Source organism: Artemia franciscana, unplaced genomic scaffold (genome assembly GCF_032884065.1).
Source record: "Artemia franciscana unplaced genomic scaffold, ASM3288406v1 Scaffold_712, whole genome shotgun sequence".
Taxonomy (NCBI): domain Eukaryota; kingdom Metazoa; phylum Arthropoda; class Branchiopoda; order Anostraca; family Artemiidae; genus Artemia; species Artemia franciscana.
Window position 1 is genome coordinate 205,264 of NW_027067255.1, and position 17,896 is coordinate 223,159.

General features: G+C 35.0%; 1 protein-coding gene across 1 annotated transcript in view; it reads right to left on the reverse strand.

Moving 5' to 3' along the window:
- Positions 1-1,147: 1,147 nt before the first annotated feature.
- Positions 1,148-17,896, reverse strand: part of LOC136043550 (kinase D-interacting substrate of 220 kDa-like) — an 86,615-nt gene continuing 69,866 nt past the window's right edge. Inside the window, exons 19-23 of the mRNA XM_065728467.1 lie at positions 17,307-17,464; positions 14,730-15,068; positions 9,520-9,646; positions 6,467-6,744; positions 1,148-1,682 (exon numbers count right to left, since the gene is read on the reverse strand). Of these exons, the coding sequence (XP_065584539.1) occupies positions 1,521-1,682; positions 6,467-6,744; positions 9,520-9,646; positions 14,730-15,068; positions 17,307-17,464 (1,064 nt within the window). The 3' untranslated portion in view covers positions 1,148-1,520. The remainder of the gene's footprint in view (positions 1,683-6,466; positions 6,745-9,519; positions 9,647-14,729; positions 15,069-17,306; positions 17,465-17,896) is intronic.

A 17,896-nucleotide genomic window follows, 5' to 3' on the forward strand; every position in this document is an offset into this window, starting at 1 on the left:
ATATATATATATATATAATATATATATATATATATATATATATATATATATATATATATATATATATATATATATATATATATATATATATATATATATATATATATATATATATATATATATATATATATATATATATATATATATATATTATATATATATATATATATATATATATATATATATATATATATATATATATATATATATATATATATATATATATATATATATATATATATATATATATATATATATATATATATATATATATATATATAATATATATATATATATATATATATATATATATATATATATATATATATATATATATATATGTATATATATATATATATATATATATATATATATATATATATGAGATTTTTCTATATATGAGATATATGAGAAATATATAATATATGATTTAATAATATACGATATTTTTTCTATATATGAGAAAAAATTAGACCAGAAGAGAAAATGACTTTAAAGTACCAATTGTTATATACTGAATACCAGGGGTGAAAGTATCATTAGATAGAAAGAATCCAGATATCCACCGGCGTTAATAATAATTTACTTTGTACTTAATATTTTTTCTATATATGAGAAAAAATTAGACCAGAAGAGAAAACTACTTTAAAGTACCAATCGTTATATACTGAATACCAGGGGTGAAAGTATCATTAGATAGAAAAAATCCAGATATCCACCGGTGCTAATAACAATTTATTTTTTATTTTATATTTTTTCTATATATGAGAAAAAATTAGACCAGAAGAGAAAACGACTTTAAAGTACCAATCGTTATATACTGAATACCAGGGGTGAAAGTATCATTAGATAGAAAAAATACAGATATCCACCGGTGCTAATAACAATTTACTTTTTATTTTATATTTTTTCTATATATGAGAAAAAATTAGACCAGAAGAGAAAACGACTTTAAAGTACCAATCGTTATATACTGAATACCAGGGGTGAAAGTATCATTAGATAGAAAAAATCCAGATATCCACCGGCGCTAATAACAATTTACTTTGCAATAATAATATCATATATTTACATCAATCGAATCACTTTGTTATATAGACTGGGTTTTTGCATTCGGTTGTGTACTTTAGAGCATAAGGTAACGATGTTTGAAATAAATTATATTCTATTCCATACACGTCAAAAAACAAAATATATAATTTGGTTTTAAAAACGGGTGGCTGAATTATTCAGTAGTGCTAAAGATAATCATGGCATTAAGGCAAGGGCATTTACAAAGGGGGCCAGAGAGGAAAATTTCTCCATCCGAAACACCAAAAATTAAAGCTTTTTCAGTTTTTGAAAAAAATAACGGTTTTCTGGAAAATAAATTTTTAAACTCCTTCAACCCTGGGAAATATTTCCTGTGGTTTTGCTACCCTTATGAAAAAATTATGAAGGTGCCCTTGCCCAGTAGTATCAACAAATAAAAATTTCAGACAAGAAAACAAAAAAGCACACGACAAATTTCAGCTATTCAGTTAGTGATTACTTTTTGTGCTTCTTCTTCTCTCGTGGATGTAATGGGCCGCAACGTGGGTTGAGGCGCCACTACTGACAAGAGGTTGGCGTTCTTCACTTGGGCTAAATCTTCCTGTCTCCAGGATATCGTCTTGATGGTAGTCACGAAGCACAACAATCTCCTAAGATAGTTACAATAGAGACAGTAGGAGTGAACACAGTTATAATACAGACATATACTCATCGTGTACAAAAACACGTGCGGTAGCGTAATTACGGATGGAACTAAGACGGTAAATCTTTTTCGTCCTACAGAAAAAAGGAGCAAAAACAACAGGAAATTCGTCTAACTTTTTAAATTTCGTAAAAAGCTTATTATAAAGAATATTAGTATAATATTTTGCAATCAAAAATGCATTTGTGTTGTGTTTTGTTTTTTGAATCTATTTTCTTATGAGAAGTAAGTACATTAAATGTAATTCCTCCAAACACAAGTTTCAAGATCGGGTCACAGTAAATATCACCATTCAAAATCGTGCTGCACCATGGTTCTGCTTTAGAATAATTAATGACATTCAGTAATTCTACCCACACAATTTCTTGGAAAAATGATGCTGTTTTGGGTCGCGCACATTAAAAATGGTCCAATTGGTAGGCTTGAAATGCGCTTTCAACAATTTGCCTTTTTGACCACGCTCCAGAAGTACTTAGCATTTGGCATGGGTCCAGTATCTATTTCGTAGAAGAGGGGGGGGGGGTAAATTTTGTCGAGAAGCAAGAAAAGCATATAAACTTTGATCATAAAGTGCTATGTGTGGCTCTTAGGAATTCTCATCATTTTCCGTAAAAAGAGAAAAGAAAAAAGTTGAAATAGAAGCAGATCTTATCATACATCAAGAACAGAGCAACACAAAGCAAATACTACCATACGTAGCCTGAAGCACATTCAGTTGTTTGTGGGATTCAGTTTTTCTTTTTAAATGGTCAGAATAGATCCAAAATCAACAACAAAATGTGACCTAACTTAAGATACAGCCAGCTTCAATGAAACGCTTATTACCAAGGCTACGTTTTCTTGAAACCGGCCTGTCAAGTTTAGGACAGGGGAGGTCAATGAACAATTGTCCCTTGATAGAATAGCAACAATCGCGTAGAAATGTTTTAAAATTACAAGCAAGATATGTGTTTTCATTGTATGTGATAGACGTCAAAATCTTTGATTACCCGTAAATCGGAAGGATTGATACAGGTCTTCAATGCTACGGTGACGTCAACTCACAAAAATATAGGGGGGAGGGGAAAATGTATTTTTAAGTTCTAGGGAGAGGGGAAAAATTGTCCTTTTTTAATTTTCTTTAATGATAAAACCAAAAAGCGATTTTCAATGAAAAGTCCCCACAAATGTAGGGAGCAATATACTCCACCTCACTGAAGCCACTCTACTGACGCCACTGCTATACTAAGCACACTAGTATAATTTACACTATCCGGTTCACGCTTAAAAAAATTGTCATTGCATCTTCTATGAATGTTCACGAGATTAGTTTTACATGCCTTGTCTTCTTTTGTTATGAGTTACCCTTATTCTGCCATGACTGCGCTTAAACTTCCAATTGTTTGTCCAAACGGAAAGTTGGAAATAGTAAGGTAATTCTATTTTACTTGTTTAGTGAGGATCTGGGCCTTATTGAATCGCAAGTAGTGATTTTGTCTTGGCAGTTTAGGATATAACCTGCCTCATGTCATTACTATAGAACAGAGTACAATGTAGAGATGAATTATATTAATTCGACACAAACTTTATAACAAGAGCTAAGAGCTCATATGGCACTTGTGACGAGGTCGGAAGAGCTAATATGGAATGAGCTCTAGCAAAATTCTAAGAATCAATAGATTGACTTAAAAGGAAAATCAGAGGCTTAATGCCGGTCGGGATGTAAAATAAGAGCTCTGAGTTAGGAGGTCCTTCTATATATCAAAATTCATTTAGATCCGATCATCCACTCGTAAGTTGAAATAACTCAATTTTTCTAATTTTTCCTCTCTCTTCAGCCCCCAAGATGGTCGAATCGGGAAAAACGACTTTATCAAGTCAATTTGTGCAGCTCCCTGGCACGTCTACGAATTTTCAGCACCAAACTCGCCAAAGCACTGAACCTCACCCCCTAGCTCCCCCAAAGAGAGCGGATCCAGTCCGGTTACGTCAATCACGTATCTACGACATTTACTTATTCTACCCACCAAGTTTCATCCCGATCTCTCTACTCTAAGCGTTTTTCAGTTTCCCCTTCCAACTCCCCCCAATGTCAACAGATGAGTTCTTTCTAAATATCAAATTTCATTAAGATCCGGTCATCCGTTCTTAAGTTAAAAATACCTCAATTTTTCTAATTTTTCCAAATTAACAACCTCCAACTCCCCCAAAGAGAACGGATCCGTTCCAATTATGTCAATTACGTATCTATAGCTCGTGCTTATTCTTCCCATCAAGTTTCGTCCCGATCTCTCCTCTCTAAGCGTTTTCCAAGATTTCTGATTTCTGTTTCGCCCCTCCAACCCTTTTTGTCCCCGGGTTCGTTTCGAATTGAAAATGGAGCAACTGAGACATAAGATTCTTCTATATATCAAGTTTCATTAAGATCCGATCACCCCTTCGTAAGATACCTCGATTTTCACGTTATCTAGGACTTGTGCTTATATTTACCACCATGTTTCATCCCGAACCCTCCACTCTAAGCGTTTTCTAAGATTTTAGGTCCTCCCCCCAGCTCCCCCAATGTCACTGGATTCGGTCAGGATTTGAAATAAGAGCTCTGAGACACGATATCCTTCCAAACATCAAATTTCATTAAGATCCGATCACTCCTTCGTAAGTTAAAAACATCTCATTTTTCAGATTTTTCAGAATTAACCCTCCCCCCAACTCCCCCAAAGAGAGCAGATTCGTTCCGGTTATGTCAATCACGTATCTAGGACTTGTGCTTATTTTTACCACCATGTTTCATCCCGAACCCTCCACTCTAAGCGTTTTCAAAGATTTTAGGTCCCCTCCCCCCAGCTCCCCCAATGTCACCGGATTCGGTCAGGATTTGAAATAAAAGCTCTGAGACACGATATCCTTCCAAACATCAAATTTCATTAAGATCCGATCAGTCCTTCGTAAGTTGAAAACACCTCATTTTTTCAGATTTTTCAGAATTAACCCTCCCCCCAACTCCCCCAAAGAGAGCAGATCCATTCCGGTTATGTCAATCACGTATCTAGGACTTGTGCTTATTTTTACCACCATGTTTCATCCCGACCCCTCCACTCTAAGCGTTTTCTAAGATTTTGGTTTCCCCCCCCAGCTCCCCCAATGTCACCGGATTCGGTCAGGATTTGAAATATGAGCTCTGAGACACGATATCCTTCCAAACATCAAATTTCATTAAGATCCGAACACTCCTTCGTAAGTTAAAAACACCTAATTTTTTCAGATTTTTCAGAATTAACCCTCCCTCCAACTCCCCCAAAGAGAGCAGATCCGTTCCGGTTATGTCAATCACGTATCTAGGACTTCTGCTTATTTTTCCCACCAAGTTTCATCCCGATCCCTCCACTCTAAGCATTTTCCAAGATTTTAGGTCCACTCCCCCCAATGTCACCGGATCCGGTCGGGATTTAAAATAAGAGCTCTGAGGTACGATATGCTTACTAACATCATATTTCATTAAGATCCGATCACCTATTCGTCAGTTAAAAATACTTATTTTTTCTATTTTTTCCGAATTAACCGGCCCACCAATCCCCTCCCCCAGATGGTCAAATCGGGGAAAAAGAGTATTTCTAATTTAATCTGGCCTGGTCCCTGATACGCCTGCCAAATTTCATCATCCTAGCTTATCTGGACGTGACTAAACTAGCAAAACCGGGACAGAGAGACAGACCGACCGACAGAATTTGCAATCGCTATATGTCACTTGGTCAATACTAAGTGCCATAATGATGAAAAAAATATATCATTTTTCAGGTACCAGCAAAAATAAATACAATATATTCGTACTAAGACAAAATTAAGAAAACCAGAAAGTTCGAAATTGTAAATTATACAATGTTTCATAATCACTCTTGATTGACGATGTTTATTGATGTATACCTCAGAATTGGCATTAACATTAAATATAAAAACTTACAAAATAGCAAACAAATTGGCATCAAAATAGATTTTTCCATGGTAGTATGACCTTTAGGCATTTACAAGATTAATGGCCATATCTTGCACACAAGAGAAGGGAGGAGGGAGAATTACCCTCTAGGATATAATTACAAAAAAGGCAGGGAACAAAGAATACGTATCTTGAATCCTAGCGCAAAAAACAAACAACAAAAATAATATACTTTTATGCTTCCTGTGCATGTCTTCGTTTATATATGATTGCCAAACTTATACTACAGGCGTGAGGAACGAGCTGTCTGCTATTCCAATTGGTATTCCTGGGAGGCCTAAGTTCAATTTTATTTGCGCACAGATAAAACTATACAACAATAATGGTAACAAAACTAATGAAGTAAAAAGGTTTGCAGGATTTAGAAATTAATTTGAGGAGAAAATGCATTCTAATTATGAGCTCCTACGTATTATCTGAAATTTTCATTTTTTTTTTTTTTTTTTTTTTTTTTATTGTGGTCACCCAAGTAGCAGCTCGACGAGAAAAGGTATATATATATATATATATATATATATATATATATATATATATATATATATATATATATATATATATTATTAAGCAAAATTTACCTTAAAAAAACTTGATCAATCTTTCACAGAATGTGTAATTGAAATCAATATCCTGCGAGAAAGCTCTTGAAAAAACAGTATCTTTTTCCAGTCCATCTAACAGAAAGCGAACAAAAGTGTTTGAAGATATCTAAATAAAAATATTCGTTTGATATTTTCCTTTGGGTGACGGCATTTTCAAAATACCTGTGATTGAGGCCTTCTTGTTAAACGATCATGCGTCCAGGAATTCATGGATTTGCCTGGTGTCATCATTGGTACAGCATCAATGACACTCTTTTGCGACGCTGCTCGGGACAGACTTTGATGTGAAGCAGAATCTTGCCAAATAACTTCAGTAACAGTTCTGGTGCGGGCAGAGTTGGTAGGAGTGACTAGACTCGCCGTTGAAGAACCAAGATCACTAACAGCTCCAGCGCTGGATACGACTGGATTGGTTTGTAAAAATAGAACACCGGTTTCATCTGAAAAACAACAATATTCATTTCACGTTTCGTATGCAGTAGGATTAAACTCCTTGAATAAAGATGTGGCACATGGCGGTTGAGCCAGCAAAGGTTAGAACACAGAAGGCACGAATCGCGCGGGGTAGCTTTTTTAAACTGTTTTTATTTCATGAAAATGTTAGCAAATTTGTCTATGATCTTGAAAAAGCGTAACTCGTTTACATTGTGAATATTTTTACTCCAAAATTGCTATTGAATTCAAAACAGATAATTTTCTGTTGTTAAAACCAAATTAAAAATAATTACGCGACCTTTAAGAAATCGTCATTATGCAATTAGTTCATTTCTCTACATTCCCGCAACAGTTTGAACCATCTTAAGAATAGAATCCTAGTTACACAAAGCAGCTGGTAACTTATATCTAGCCATACTGGGTTAAAGAGGAAAAGCTAGAGAAAGACACGTCTCCCATGGAAGGTTTACTACTACTACTAATAATAACTCACCGCAGCACCAAGCCGCCTGAGGCCAACACAGCAACGCACGCTCCTCCCCCAACCTAATCTATTCAAGGCCTCCCTCGTTACACCCTCCCAGGAAGTTCCCATTTCCTTTAAATCTTAATTTATGACATCCTCCAAACCCAGACGAGAACGACCTGTTTTCCGTGTAGCCCCAGACGGTTGGCCAAAAAGGACAATCTTTGCGTCTTTCATAATCTAAAACTCCCGTTTAGAATGGGTGATTTATTTATAAATTTGGCATTTGCGAACAACAAATTTATCCTCACCCCAGAAGACGTTTTGTAGTGGGCCGTAGCCTTGAAAAAAGTGAACATGGAAGGTTTATCCCTGGTACTGACAATGACAACAAATGTTGTTACTGTCTTAGGATTGCTAAACTTGATCAGTAAGGGCGCCAAATTCTGAGTTATCAAAATTTTTGAGACCTCTTTTGTGCTGGTTTTCTTTACCAGGAAACTTCTAAGCACAGTAAACTGTCAATTTCTATAATTCTGTGCTGCAAATCAAAATAATCGGCCCGAACAGGACCAAGATGCTATCGAGTAAGCACTTGAAGATGACCGAACAGTTTAGGATTATTGACATTAAAGTCTACAAGTTTCAGATCAAGCTGACGGAAAGAGACGATTTCAGGATACATAAATATTCTCACAGTCTCAGAACTCACACTGCCACATGGTGCCGCATTCGTCCTTAATGAAGGGCTATTATATAGAACGTATATACAGTGTTGTACACTGTTATGCAACATTGCTTCGCAGCACGCTTGTTATTAGGGTAGTATGGATCACTGAGGCTGTTTTCTAGAAAGAGAGCGTACACGAATCCTAAAAATGTGATTTTTGGGGGCCGAATTCTCCAGATTTCTATGAGCGACCCTGCTAATCAATGTGATGAAGGAATTCAGCCTTGAGATCCCCTCAGTTTGAATGGCCAACAATATATTTGAACTAAGCTTTTAATATGCATATTAAGGGAGAATGGTTCTTTTTATTGCAAAAACTTTTTAGGTTGAAATAGAAATTGCACCTACACGATACTATTAGGCGGCTTGGGGCACCCCTGATGATAAGTATGGACTAGCTGAAGCTAGTTTCAAGTGGTGCCTGAACCCTCAAAAATACATTGAGAGGTCCAAATTTTGAAACACCTCTTCTTTGAAACACCATATTTGGACTACATATTTAACGTGGATGCTAAGGGGAGAATAGCTCCGTTACTATCGTAGCTATATTTTTAGTGCGAAGTAAAAGATTACATTTACTATTCGGTTTCTTGGGAGACTCCTCAAGATGAGCATGTAGCACGTTAAAAACTGAAGAGTATTGTAGGCTAGCTTTTTTGTAAATCTATTTATGCTTTATGCTGATTAGACGTTCTGTTTTTTCACAATTGTTTAATGTTGGTTTTTTGAAATAACAATCGTTTCATACGCTTAACTTTGCGAATTCAGAGGAGCGGGGGAGGGGAGGGGGAGTTTACCAGGAGCAGTATTTTTAGCATTTCAGGCCCTCCTTAAAAAGATCTCAAGGAGTCATCCTTTGAGGGAGATTTTAAGTTTCAAAGCAATGTTATGCAAGAACTGAAGTTCCCCTCAAATTTATATTACACCGACTAAGATATTAAAAAAAAACAGAAATCAAATTTAAACAAAAGATCTCTCAAATGAAAGTAAGGCGTGCCATTAAAACACAAAATGGACAAATATTATCATGTATATGAGGCCGGCTACCAACCCTGAACCCCCACTCTTTATACTAAATTCCAACCTTATTCCATCAATGCTTAAAGAACGAAGGCTCTACTAGATGAGAGACATGATTAAAAATCATTTTTTTTTAAATATCTCGATAATGGAAGAGTTTATTTGTTTGAAAAAATAAATTTCTTTTGTTTATATTTGTTATGTTATACATGAATTTGTTAATATGATTTGTTTTATGTAATTTGTTATGTTTATATAAATTTGTTTACAATAAATTTGTTTAGTTAAAGTGTTTTGACAGTAATCGACGAACAGAACCCCTACAATTACCGATCGGCTATATTTTTTTGCAATTTTTTTTTTTTCAGTTAAAGACTAGTTAAACCTTAGTGGAAAGAGTGTGGGGTTGAGGGGGCAGCAGCTTCCCTGCACAATAAAACTAGTTTCTGTACGTTTTGAGCTTTAATGTCGCTCTTTACTTTTATTGAGAGAGCTTTTTATATGTGATAAACTCTGAATAATACTCTTTTTTTTTAGGATTCTTTATGAAATCCTTAACTTTACCTGAATTGACTAGTTCACCAGTGGCAGCTGAAAGGTCTTCTTCGATTGCATTTTCAGTAACATCTTCGCTCGCCTCTTCATTTAAAATTTGGAGGGCGCCGTGGATAGACTGCTCCTCTAATGTTATCTTCGAAAAGAGACACAATTGTTAAAATTATTAACTGTTACAAATGTTTAAACATTTTTGTTTTCTAATTTCCAAAAGTCCCCAATGATATCTATCTGTTTTCACTAGATGAAAGGTATCATACAAGTAACAACCATGGTAAAGAGTTGATAAAGCAACTAAGAATGCTAAAATAGCACGTTCCTTATTCAATTGTAATTTTTTGTCAAAGCAGTTTGTCATCTTGCGTAATTTTGCATGCGTCATGAACACTAAAAACGATACAACCACTCCTAGGGCAGAAAAGACGGGACCAATCATATTGTTTCCAAAATTAAGGCTCTAAAAAACTTTTCTCAAATTCGAAACCTTTCTAGATTATTTTTCAGGCTAGAAAATTCCAGGGTGCCAATTTTCCAAAAAAGGATTGGCTTCAAAACATCAGAAAAGTGAGTTTAGAGGCAAGTTCACAACAAAATGAGATGTCCTAAAGAAGACAACAAAAGTTGATTTTAGAAACTGCGACCAGTTCCTCCTTTTTTTTTAGTTATAGTCTTTATTTGCGTAGTTTGCGCTCTTTTCTGCTTTTAATATCGCTCTTAATTTTCCTTGGAAAAGCTATTTTTTTAATTACTTAAAGGGAATTTCAGCTTCTTAATTAGTTTTGAGTTTAATTGGTACTTTTTAAATTTTAATTTCATTATTAATTTTGTTGAATTTTACTTTTCAATATAAAGGATTGTTATTAGTGGATGGCCAAAATATTTCTACGTTATTATGAGGCATTAACCCTTATTTTCTAGGAATAAACTGAAAAACAAGAAGTTTATAAGAATTAATTAATAATTATTTGTTACCCGCTTGTTTTGACAATTTAAGCGGAGTAAAAACGCCAAGGAAAGAAAACGAAAATAACACAGACAATGCAATCAATACAGTCTAATCAAAGGTTGGTAAGGATACAAGCGTTGACAGGCCACAGTACCTAATCTAGCATAGTTTTTTAAAAACAAAAATAATATCAGTGGCATAAAACTTTTTAATAATCTTCCTATTTCTATAAGAGAGCGGCAGATACAATAAACATTTGCAATAACGAAAATACAGAACTCTTATATTTTGTAAATATTGATTGTTAAAAAACGGCCACAAACCGCAAAGAAACAATATAGAGTGATAGCAATATGTAGAATAAAGTCTGGATAAAGCCTTTCGTGAAAACCTACCTCGGTTCGGGACAATTTTCGCGTACCCAACTTTAAATTTACTTTTAATATCATTAAGCCCACAAGATTGAAAAGCCGATAAAGATGAACAAATACTAATACCAAGCCACCGAATCGAAGAAACGAGCTTAACTAAAAAAGAACCACAAGCAGGATCACTATTTTGATGTTGAGCATTAAAAACTAAATATTCATAATTTTCAGCAATAAGTATGAGGCCAATTTCCTCAAAAGACTTGTCGGCTGGGTCGGCTTAACTAAGCTAAATTTAGTGCGGCTGATCAAAAGTAAATCACCTGCATATACAATATACGAAAGATTAGTTAGGCCTAAGAAACATGATGGATTAATACATGGCAAAACAGAATAAAGACAAGTATTAAAAAGATAAGGGGATAGGACTCCTCCTTGCCTAAGACCAGAACGATACGGATATTACCAAGGTAGGTGTCACCTGACTTGAGTCGAACATATGAATTAGCATATCAAAAACGAAGAGTTGATATAACAGACACATTAGCACCAAGTTGGATTGAAGAATACCAAAGTTGGCTATGGCATATTGAATCAAATGCTTTTGAAACATCGTTTGCACAAAAATGAACCTCAAAACCATTTTTATGCGCTTCAAGTAATAGTGAAGCTATAGAACGATGAGCATGTTGGCATCCTATATTCGGCTTGAAGCCAAACTGATTAGATATATAATCTACTTTAGACAGGAGATCAGGTTGCAAAACATATTCAAATACTTTACTTTAAGTACAAGGAACCGTAATAGGCCTATACGAAGCGCAACTAGTTGGATCCTTACCACGTTTCGAAATTGACGTAATGTTACCAACTAAAAAAGAATCAGGGACTAAAGAAGAGCATAAACACATATGAAAAAGTAACTGCAAGTGATAAACTAATTCCTCCGAATCGGTACTGAGGTGAAAAGCGCTGATGCCGTCTATATTATAAGATTTCGATTTAAGTCTCTCCACACTTCTTTTGACACGGTCAACACAAATGGGAGGTACATGACCTTGAGTAATTTTCTTAGGCAAAAGATTAGAACCGAGGCTGGCAAAACGAGAATGAATCGCATATATCACTGTATCGAAAATCTTACTATAATGATTGATCCAGGATACATTAGGGATTCGGTCGGCCGTATGCGATCTATCGAACTTCGCGAGATAAATCACTTTTTTCCACTGGCTCAAAGTCACCTTTTTCCAACTCTTCAAAGATAGCGTTTAAGATCAAGCTTTGTTCATTGTTTAATATCGAAAACATTACCCCTTAGGGGACGGCCGCAGGCTATCCATATTTTTAGCCACAATTTAGCCCGATTTTTTATATTTTTGAGCTCTGGGTCATTCTTCCAAGTTGAACTTCTTGTCTGGGCCCGAAAACGACATAGAAGAACAGCACAATGTGGCTATAATAAATATTAAGCTGAATTCTGGCTTGTGATGACCCAACGCTTGTGCACAACAGATTAAAAGGGACTTTAATCGTTGATAGAAGGCTAACAAGCGTAGAAAAATAAAGAGGCTAGTCAGCTTTGTTCCATTCTCTTTTAGAAATCCACTTTCTAGAATTAGGACGAAGGTTCTTCTCGGCAGTAGCATTAAGGGTAACAGTGAGGGATAGGGGGAGATAGTCATAATCACGCTTATCCTGATCAACATGGACTTCGCCACAGATGAGACCAGCAGAAACGATACAATGGTCAATGTCCGAAAGTGAGCCACTATTATGGATATAGAAATGGGAGACATCTTTCTTCGAGATTCTGTAACTATTTGGTAGCGAATCTAAAAGACGCTCAGTCTACACTGATGAAAAGTTAATATTACAGTTCATATCACCGATTAATAACCAGTCCAGTTCATTATTCTCAATGCCATTCAGAAGACTTTATTAATGCGCAAGATTTTGTAAATTTTGTTAAACTTAGGAGGAATTTCTCGTCGCAGGGGAGATAAACATTAATGAGAACAAGGTTGGCAAGACGAATAGCAATATAATCACTCTCGTGATAACATAAAGGGGGTGGCGAAGACAGCGTCTTTTTTATTAAACATGTGAGGCCACCTGATGGTCTGCCAGAGGTTTTGCGTGCACTTTTAGAAGAAACTAAATGTTCATTACTTCTGCGCAGAGAGTTTAAGCTCACTAAAGGTAGGAGATGTTCCTGGAGGAATAAAACATCAAAATTTTCTAATTTTTGATCTAAAGAAACGTCTTTATGCTTCATACCATTAACATTGAAAGAGCATATAGTGAAATTAATTTTGAACGAGCATTTTCTTATATAAGATGACCGTTTCGACAGAAGTTCACGAAGAATTGATTACTTCAATGAAAATGACAAATGATTGCCTTGACAGTTAGCACATTTTGGTGCAGCCTGGCACGGAGAATCAGGCGAGAATTCATGTTGCCAGGCGCAACGGGAGCAGCGTTTTTCTTTATCGCAATTTGGTTTTAATTGATTTGGTGATTGGCAATTATAACAGCATTTGGGTGGACGTTGGAATACGTAAACTCGATATATCTCATACCCAATCTTTATACCAAGTCGAAGTGCATTAGCGAGCGCAACAGCGTTTTCAAAAAACACTCAAACAGCCAAAGAATTGCCTATTCGTTTCGTAAGAGTAACATTACCATAATCAATTAGCATCCCCTCATCAAAATTGGTCGGTATACCTTTAATGATTCCAATATATTTAGTTTCTTTTACTTTGACGTCACAATCTTTCATTACAGACGAAAGGGCATTGCCAAAGTCCCTTGCAGCAATTTTGTCAATTCGTACCACCAGCTTATCGCCAGAGGGCTTAATGCTATGAATGCATTCATGACCTGAATAGAGTCTATTATTTTGCGACGCTTGGCAGGATTATCTAATTGTGATGGGACTTTTGAAATAACAATGGTCGTCTGATCATGAATCAATGACTGAGGGCCGGGGCTGCTAAAAAGGGGAATTTAAGATCATACGACGAAATCTTACAAATTTGCTGAAGTTCCGAATCAATGCTTACAAGCTTTGAGGCGAAGCTAGAATAAGCCACAGCAGGAATAACAGGAATCTCGGCAGGCAAAATAATCACGTATGTAGGCAAAAACAAGATGTCGGTATCGTATTTCTGCAAGATTTCTATCATGTCCTTAATGAGGCGGTAATTAGCTTGATCGTTTTGGCGTCTTTGCACACGTTCACCCTCGTAAACACGAGACCAAAGTTCTATTTTAGCCGCCATAATAGACTTTTCATCGAAAAAACCAACAGCATGGTTAGCAATAACTTCATCACTTACTACTTCTTTAAGATTAGATTGTACGAAATTCAACACCGACGAATGTACATATTCCATCATAATGGTATAGCCAACAAATGTGGATAATAAGTCAAAGTCCAAAATTAAATCAGTATGCTGTCTAACAGCTAACATCCGATGAAATTAGTTTCAGAATAATCCTTTACAAAGTAACTGAATTCGTTATTTTCAGTGTATTTACTGCAACGAAACTATAATCACTTGACAGCTAATGATAAGTTTAAATCCAAAAATAAAAGGTTTTAACACCATGAATCAATACCGTATAAATAAATACTTACAATATATATAATTAAATTATATGGTATTATATTATTATATAATACTTATATTAATTGGATTCGTAATCGGACAATAAGACATTTATTCTTACAAATGAACAAAGTTCGGGGTCGATCAATCCCTTTTGACTTTAAAATGTAAGAAAAAATTAAAAACTGAATTAGTCCATTAAGATTCTAAGCCGCTCATATATCTTCTTTATGCTGAAGATATTTACTTGTCTAATGCAAATACATTAAAGATTAATCAGAATACCTGTTTGTCATAAATGGAGGCGTTACTGTCATGCCTTACAACAGATCTATGGCTCATCTGTGGCTGATCAATACTCCTACTGGCGGGAAGCGAAGCCTCTCTGTTTCTGAGGGCCAATACAAGTGATTTGAACAGCTCCCAGTCTCCGAAATTCATATTGAGAACCGGTTTTAAGTCTTCAAGACTACAAAGAAGTAGAACACGACCGCAAATATTATTCAACTTCAACACGTCAGCCATTTCTTGCAAGCGACTAGCACTCATTCCTTCTATTAACTGGATGCCATGACACAAAGTTTCTGTGGACAAGTCAACAAGACGATGGTTAAGCAGGACGTCCTGAAAAACACAAAATTAATATTTTTTATTTATAATTGCAAAACTAATGATCCTTTTAAAAGCTCAATGGCCAAAAAATTGAAAAAAGAATATGCTCAATCAGCAGACTAATAAAACAATTTAAAAACAGCATTAGAGAAGAGCAAAGCCTCAATTACCGCTTTACAACCTGTGTCTACAATTATTCCTACCAAATCTTCAAAAGAAAAAATCGAATTTGCAACAAACAAAACCAAAAAATAGCCTGTAGAAGACAGTTAAGGCTATGATCAGCTATTGGTTTATTATGTAACTAAACACAGATAGAACAATACAAATTTTCCCTCGTTCCCACGACAAATCTTAGGACCAATGATGGGTCTTCCCAAGAGCCCCTACCATACACATATGCTGTCTGAGAGAGGAGATATGCGATGACACCAGGACAAAGAGAAGACTGCATACTCCTAGCTCAATACCTTAGTTGTCTCTTAAGGCACAAGAGGATCTGCGATCTCTAGCAAGGGTTGTTTTGTGAATTTTATGTGGAGCTGATTAATAATATCCTAAGAATTAAACATACCACTAGTTTTGCCGTTTAGATGATACTATGATTACTTGGATACTCTAAATAGTATAATCATTTCTGTTGAAAATCTGTTCGACAAAGTTATCAAAATCCTTTATACTTTCCTGTATTCTCTTTTGGTCCATTGTCATTTTTTGTCACCATGGTGTCTGGCATACTTAATTTAAACAGTTTGATATGGGTTTGGTTTTTTGGCTACGATTGCAACACTCAGAATACTCTTCTGTCCTTTTATTTTAGAAGTGAAATGAAAGAAAATTTCCAAATTGTTTTAAACAAAATAAAAGTTAAAGAAAACGATTGAAAAAATCAAAACAACAAGTTTGCCCCCTCCAAGTTCTTCCTAACTTTTTGAAAAATGCATTATTATCCTTAAGGGGCTTAAGGGATAATCATCGACAAAAATGTAAAACAAAAAGATCCCCCCCTCATGTTCTGCCTAAGGTTTTAAAAAACGCATTTTGTATTTTGGGTATTTTACCCTTTCAATTTCTAAGTAACTCCAGAATGAATTTCTTAGTATCTTATTAGCTGTCCACCAAAATTTCCGATTTTTTCAACACATGTATCAACCTATAATATGCAATCGCATCAAAAGGTAATCAATCGAAATATTTAGAATTTCACATAAGCTAGAAATAACCGAAATCTTTTAGATTACAATCCTAAAGTATGCAATTGTTTAATAGTGTTTCATAAGCTCTCCTATTAATGACGTAGTTTTTCAAGTAAACAAATTTCATTCAGTGCCCATCCAGAGGCTCAAAAAGCTGCAATTTTTTGCAATTATTGTTGGTTCAAAATAGAAAAGCGAAACCAAAAAATCTAAATTTTCCACGAGAAATGTCTCCAAATTCTCACCAAATATTTTTGTTTCAGCTACTGGCTGCCCAGGATTCATTCCTGAAGGTCTAATTTAACTAATTCAACTACTTTACATAATAATAAAAAGCCTACAATCTAAAAATTTAAGCTTTGCCTATCTATGCAGGCAAAGTTAATTTGTCTTTTACTGATGTACAAAAAGTCAAGCGAGAAAATATTTATAAAGCTTCGTTGCTCTTCAAAGATGCCAGATTCAATTGAAAGCACAATGTGTGTATGCACCATTGCAATGCGTCGTACATTGCACATGCAATGCGTCAGTACAAAATCGTAAAATTGCAATCAATAAAAATTCAAACGATAAGAACTCGTAAAATTAAAACAAGGAAAACAAATTTCAACAAAGGTCTAGCTAGCAAGAATTACAAGATTCTCAATTGGAAAATGAAGGCTAAAACTATAAGATAAAAGAGGAGTCAGAAAAGGGGGGGGGGATGTTGATTCAAAATTTCAACTATGTGAGGGATGAACGTTCTTCTAGATCTTTCAGTGGAAACCCTTATTGGGGCAAGAAGGGGATTTTTTAAAACAGAACGGGGGGGGGTAAATGTTCACTAGGAAAATGAGAAGTAGTACGAGGGGTATGCGCGGCATTGTGGACAAAACGCATGGAAATTTGTGTTCTCCCTTCCTTAAGAGTGACCTAGATTTGCTTTCCGAAGAAGGGAAATGTAAGGAACTTTACCCTCACTGAAGAATTAGTTTCAAGATTTGCCGGCAGATGTGACTATACAGTCTGATATGGCTTCACTACATAAGGATGTAACAGAAATCTCTTTACTCACTGGTATTAGTGGATGTAAGCAGATGCTTCCAGCAGCAGCAAGGCAAGGGCACCTGCTTGCACTTCCTACATCTCTGATATTCCTATCAGAGCCATTATGTCGATTTATTTCGACAGAAGTGCACTTGGCTGGTCCAAAGATTGATTCTTTATAATTTTCTGAAATAAAGGGAAGGAACTTAATTAAAAATAAAACACTGGTAATGGAATGCTCGGAAAGTAATAAACAAAGATTAATAATAGTTTAATTATTAATTAATTAATAATACTACTGTCTCTAAGGACTGAAAATCATTTCTCTAGAACATCCAACCTAACATCAAATGTTAATCTTATTCTTTCTGTAAGATTCTAGGGTATTTTCTGTCTATCTAAAAAATCACAATAAGAATTAAAATTAAGCTTCTTACGCGCTATTTACCGTAATTTGGATCCCTGTTACGTTACTAAATCTGTAATTATGGGTAGACTATTTAAAAAATAATAACAAAATTAAAACGGTCAAGTTAAGCATTTTTGAAATTATGAGCCGCAGTAAAAAAAAAAAAAAAAAAAAAAAAAAAAAAAAAAGCACGAAGGACAGTAAAAATG